Raw genomic sequence first — 6,617 nt, 5'->3', positions numbered from 1 at the left:
AAGTCGCCCTTGACGAGCTCAGACTCCGAGTACTGCTTCCTAATCATGGGAATCTTATTGAGCTCGGCCTCGAGCTCGTCCAACGGTTCTACCCGAGGATGAGGAATAACGGACTTCGGCCCTCTCCAGGAAAAGTCCGAAGCCGAAGTCCTATTATAAAAAAAGAAGCGATTTTGCCATTTCGGCCATTTGGTTTTACAAAAGGCTCTAAAGGGCTGTAAAGGGATCAAGTAAAACCAAGATCCCTTCCTCTTAAACTGGAAGAAATTAAGGATTGCCCTCAGAGACAGATCCTTATCTAGCCTACGCAGTTCGGCAGCAAAGGCCGATAAGTGCCTCCAAGAGTTCGGAGTCACCTGACCTAAAGGGAGTTGAAAAAAATCTAGCAGCTCTACAAAGGCAGGGGGAAGAGGGAAACGAAGCCCGCATTCCAAGCCGGCTTCATAAACGGTGGCGTAACCCTCCGGCGGCGAGTCAGCCCTATGAAGGTCGTCGGGAATCGCAACCTTCCCCCCAGGAAAAAAATATTTTTCGTGTAAGGATATCACAGTATCCTTACTCAAGATGCTGTGAAAATACTCTACGGTCTTCTCCCCGGATTCTTTCCGGCTAGAAGACCCCTTATCCCCTTTCCTACCGCTACCTGACTCAGAAGAAGAAGAAGAAGACATGGTTCTTACTCTTTGAAAGTCTGAAGAAATTCTGAAGAAATTCTCGAAAGCGGAAGGAAGTTTTTACGCAAAAGAGAGAGATTGCAGAAGAAGCAATAGCAAAAGTGTTCAACTGATGAAGAAAGGACGTATTTATCAGATTCGGAGAAGATTTCAAAATCATCGCACCGTTTCGAATCCCACCTTTTCAGGATTCAACGGCCGGATTTTACTGTCGCATTTAATGCAGTCACGCGCAAGGCACGTCCCCTGACGTCAGCCTTCCCCGTACCTTTATCCAGAATGCCGAAGTGACTCGCTTCGCCGAAGTGATTCACTTCGCTTTTCGGGGGGGGGTAGTGATGGGGTACGTACTAAACAAGCCCAATAGCAGTGACGGCCCATCATCCCAAAGCCCAAGGAAGAGTATCAGTTCGGCATTACCAAAGAGTTCGGCCCCAGCCTACAGCTCGGTAAAAGCCGACCAATCAAGCTCTACTCTCAGATTGGCAAAAGCTGCTCGGCAATAGTTCAGCAGTTCGGTCCCCAAGGAAGAGTATCAGTTCGGCATTACCAAAGAGTTCGGCCCCAGCCTACAGCTCGGTAAAAGCCGACCAATCAAGCTCTACTCTCAGATCGGCAAAAGCTGCTCGGCAATAGTTCAGCAGTTCGGTCTCAGTTTTCAACCGAACTGGGAGATAGTGGACTCATGCAGAACCTCCACGACCTCCACTACACGATCTATTTAGTGGTGGACCCATGTAGGATCTCATGACCTCCACGACATCCACGATCTAATTAGTGATGATGTAAGCCACGACCTAATTAGTGATGATGTAAGCCACGACCTAGTTAGTGGTGATGCAAGCCACGATCTTAGTTCAATGTATAAATAGAACTTAGATCAGATAGACTAGGAGGAAAAAAAAGAGAAAGAAAGCTCTCTAGACATCAAATATCATATAGCAAGTCTGTATTTGTAAGCTGGTAAACCAGATCAAGCAATACAATCTTGCCCTCCTTTCTTCCCGTGGACGTAGATTTACCTCAGTAAATCGAACCACGTAATTCCTTGTGTCGTGATCTGTATTTATTACCTGCATTTACTACCATCAAAAATTCGCCCAACCATCACCAACCCCTTCATGGATTCATTGGTGGATAAAAATGCATGGATTCTGTATGTCTTGAGTTGGACGCTGCTCCGACACCGCAATGAAATCTCCAATCAAAATAATTACGAGTAAACCCCTTCTTACAAGATGCTATTTCCCAGTGTGTATGAAGATATTTGTTAATTGTTATTATCAGAATATGCACATGAACATCTAATTTTTGATCCATCGACTCTACAGGGGTGTAGCACAACAAAATTTATAGACATATCTAAATCCGTCAACAAAATCCCGAGTGAATTCTCCGGTGGAAAGTTTTTTATTCATACATCCACTCTCTTCCCAAAATTATGTAATTTCACTATTCTATAATACTCCCTATGTCCTATAAAAGTTATCTCACTTTCCTTTTTAGTTTGTCCCACTAAAGATGTCTCATTTCCATTTTTAGAAAAAGTCCCACAATAATATAAATATTATATTTCTTCTTTCCACCTAACACACAAAACAAAACCTCCTAAAATCTCAAGTCGCCCCACAAGCGTGACATCTTTTATGGGAAATATATTAATATTTAAAGTAAGTTAAACCATAAATTTAACAAAATAGCTAACAAATAAAAGTTGTACCTTTATGGCTGACCACATGCAATGGACACTTCCAATTCGAAGAAATCGCCGGCAAGAAAAGATAAAAAAGAAATGGGAATGCTAGGAAATGAGAGAGATGAAACTGGATATGTGCAAATGAGTAAACGAGCACCCATATAATTGTGATAGGAAATTTTCGAGATCTTGCACTTGTTCTCGAAAATTTGCGAGCACCTCTACTGTGCTCGAAAAATTTTCAAGAACGATTTATCAATGCTTGGAAAAGTCCTGGCAATTTTTGAGCACCTTCGTGGTGCTTAGAACCGCACGGTAGTTTAAGAAATGCTCAGTGGTTTGTATATTGCTCGGAATGATGCGAGCACATATGCTCAGAAAAAAGTGTTTGGAAACAAGCGGTTTTTGTAGTGTAAATCCTAATACAAGATTTCTACTATTAGTTAAACATAATGTAATCGTTAATGACTCTCCAAAGATTCGAAGATGGCGCGATGTCTCCATCTGTTTCCTAGACTCTTTATTTGACCTTTATGTAGACAAAACTTATAAAATAATAATACTTCACATGTTTCATAAAAGATGTCTCACTTTCATTTTTATTTCCATTTTTCAAAAAAATCTTCTCCACACTAATATATAAAAATATGTTTTTTCTTTTCTTTTAACACACAAAGCAAAACTTTCTAAAATTTCATGTCATCCCACAAATGTGACAATTTTTTTTATGGGACGGGGGGGAGAGTATTGGACCTGGGTAGGAGAGAAACAAAACTTTAGCTCTTGAGAGTAGTTGAAATTCAAATTTCCAAAAAGGATTTTTCAAAAAAAATAGGTGTGTGGGATTAAGGTTTATCACTTATGTCTAGTCTCATATTTATAGAATTATTATAATTATAATGGGGCGGTTTTGATGTTTAAGTCGGGTCCACTAATTTATATCCTAGAACGTTATTTCATGAACTTATATTTGTAGCACTAGTAACAGTACGAGTTTAGTTGCTTAACAAAAGGAAATAGGAAAAATAAGTTAGATCTGGTATGCTTTTGGATTGAGTCCATAGGCTTAAGCCCAAGTGCATTATTAAGTTTGTTTAAGGCCCATTCGTAGTTTATCCGCAACACACAAAAGACCTTTTGGTGGCCTTCCTAATTCCCATTGTGACTGCCAATTTATAGATGTTAATTATGATTACCATCAAATTCAGGTACTTGTGAATTTGTGAATTGTGATAATGCCGAGTCCCTTTAAAAGTGTTATTATATAGTATTAGATGCAATAGGAACAAAAGCTTGATCACAACAACATTCACTCATGCAGCCAAATTTTGAACGAACATCTAATCCATGCACCCATTTCATACAAAAAGCTAGTTCGCTACAATGTGGCTCTGCTCAATTCTCAACTCACATTGAGTTTGCCTGATTTTTGGTGGTTATTATCAGAAGACGAAAGCCAATAGAACAATTTGTTTTTAGCTTGTAAAAGCACCTCAAAATCGTTAAATACCGATGCAAATGTTCTCAAAGAAATAAAGTGTTGGATACATACAAGAGGGCAAACGCAAACAAAAGCACCAAAAACTCGCCATGGAAAGGAATCAACAAAGAATACATCAAGCAATAACATATGCCCTTAATTTATAACCAAAAAAAGTGGAAAGAGAACAAAATTAGGGGGACGATGCTACTTCGTTTGCTGAGAAGGGATTTGATGAGACTCCTCCTCTGCAATGGTCTCCAGCCTAGGAGGGGTGGAGTGGCGGCGAGGAAGAACAATCAGCTGCGGCGCAACTTCAAACCTACAACTCAATAAGTTAACATGTTTGGCCATCGATCGCTTTAGGTTTTAGTCTTTCTGGAGATAAGGCAGGTAGTGTGAGTGTAGTTTAAGTCTTGAAGAGGGATTTATAGGAGACGAAGATGTCGGCAAAAGTTTGGTGGAATCACCACTTTGATTTCATTATTAAGCATGTGAAAAACGTGCTGCGCTAATAGCCACCATTTTTCTCACCCTCTAAATAGTGTTTTTGTACACGTCTACGCTCGTTTTGAATTTGGAATATTGGAAAAAGAATACATTCATTTCAAAGAGAAGAATTTTACGTGGACACTTTTATTATTATTAATATTATTTCATTTCGGATTTTTAAGGGGAAGGCATGGAGAAGAAATTTAAAATTTGGAAGGACAAATATTTATTAATGCTAGAAGACAAACAGAGCATCAGCAATGATCCGATGCTAACAACGTAAGAAATAAACACATATTCATGTCATGCGATTAAAAAAGAAAAACAGAATTACTGATCTAATAAGATTAAGATCTGGTTAGTAAGAAAATTGAAAAAGTATAATCACACTAAACATTATAATCACAGTGGCATGATTCCAAACATTAGAACATAAAATCTGCAGCGCTAGAGTATCACAAGGAGAATTGGTAGTTAAATAAAGACAGATTGTTTCAAATTATTTGTACTCATCAATTCATGCATTTTACTAAAAAACGAATGATCAAACAAAGAACAATCAATACACTAATGAAAACAGCGCTTATCAAAATTGAATTCAGGTCTCACTATATTGAAAAAAACCAGCTCCAAAAACTGTGAATATCCGTACCAATCACCCAATCGAGACAAAAATGGAAAGAAGAAAATCATAACAATATCCAAACAAAAACGAAAGCAGATCAATCGAGAGGAACCTCGACGTCTCCATCGGTGATCTCCTGCTGCAGATCCTTAGGATCCTTCCCGTCGACCGTACAGCCAACGGAGACGCAAGTCCCCAAAATCTCCTTCACGGTTCCACTCAAATCCTTGGCCATGGATCTAGAGCTCATGACCTTGGCAATCTCGATCACGTCGTCGAGGGAGATATTGCCGTTATGCTTAATGTTTTTGGTCTTCTTGCGGTCGCGCTCGGGCTCCTTGAGAGCTTTAATGACCAGCGCGGCGGCGGAGGGAACTACGGTTACCTTAGCCTGACGGTTCTGGACGGTAAGCTTAACGGTAACGCGGAGACCCTTCCAGTCCTTGGAAGTCTCCTTGGCGATGTCCTCACCGATCTTCTTCGGAGAGAGACCAAGGGGACCGATTTTGGGGGCGAGGGAAGAGGCTGCGCCGACTTCTCCTCCGGTCACCCTTACGTAGACGTCGACTATTTGGGAAGGGTCCAACTTGGGCGCCATTCTGACGGCTAGGGTTAATGGAAGAGGAGCGCTTAATTTAATGGGAGGGATTTCGATTATATGGAGTAATTGCTAGGGTTTTGCGTAGATGGGCTTCTTTTAGTTGCATTGGGCTTTCTCTAGCGACTCTTCTGGATCACGTTTTACTAATGGGCCTAGGGGTGTATTTGTTAACCACAAATATCCGTGGCATGACAATTGCGGATTTACTAATAGAGAGATGGAATATAGTTAGGCAGCCAGCCATATTGGAATTACATAAAGTCAATTTCGTGCTAAACTAGGTCAATAATAATGCAACGCATGAGTCTCTACTCATCCATTCCTGATTAATTTTATATCGTTAAACTATTACATCCATGGCACCTGAATTCTATATCTCTAGGCCCCGTTTGGTAGCTATGTTACGATTAGATAAGAGGATTAATCCGGGTTTATTTGTGCATTTGGTAGCTATGTTAATAAACTTAATAGCCCGTTCTGTATCTGGCCCGCACAAAGCCCATTAAAAAATCTATGTTTCAGTCACATATGTAACCACTCATTTTGGCATGTTACATATCAAGGATACCTAGTTAATTTTGCAAAATACATTTTTACCCATAATTTAAAATTTTAGATATAACTTTGGTAATAAAAATAAGCTCCAAAAGAAAAGGAAAAAAAGTTCATATTATTAAACTCACCTAAGTGTGATAATATTGTATTTTAATATTACAACAGTCATAATCAATATATTATACATGAGGCACGTTTAGTATATTATTATTTATAATTACTAATTAGCTAGGAATTGAAGATATTATCAATAAGAGCAATAACTAAGACAAATTTAATATAATTAATTATTGCTCATCTAATCAGGGTAAACTATGCAATCACGTAATAAAGGTAATTTGTATTATCAATTTTATGCTGGAGACATAATTAACGTGGGCTTAGATCTAATTATTTGAATTGTTGTAAAATGTGAAATTACAAAATTTCACATAAAAATAAATAACTATTGTAGGCCCAGAAATCATTAATTATATATAAGAGTAAGACTAGAG

The 6,617-nt window shown here is 39.0% G+C and overlaps 1 protein-coding gene across 1 annotated transcript; it reads right to left on the bottom strand.

The window, feature by feature from the left end:
• Nucleotides 1–4,831: 4,831 nt before the first annotated feature.
• LOC121799101 (60S ribosomal protein L12-like) lies at nucleotides 4,832–5,607 on the bottom strand. Its single transcript, XM_042198441.1, has one exon. The coding sequence runs from the start codon at nucleotides 5,563–5,565 to the stop codon at nucleotides 5,065–5,067; it is 501 nt and encodes a 166-aa protein (XP_042054375.1). The 5' UTR covers nucleotides 5,566–5,607; the 3' UTR covers nucleotides 4,832–5,064.
• Nucleotides 5,608–6,617: the final 1,010 nt, after the last annotated feature.

The sequence above is a fragment of the Salvia splendens genome, chromosome 1 (genome assembly GCF_004379255.2).
Source record: "Salvia splendens isolate huo1 chromosome 1, SspV2, whole genome shotgun sequence".
NCBI classification, from domain to species: domain Eukaryota; kingdom Viridiplantae; phylum Streptophyta; class Magnoliopsida; order Lamiales; family Lamiaceae; genus Salvia; species Salvia splendens.
The sequence above is the reverse complement of the archived record's forward strand: the minus strand, read 5'-3'. Positions and strand labels throughout refer to the sequence as shown.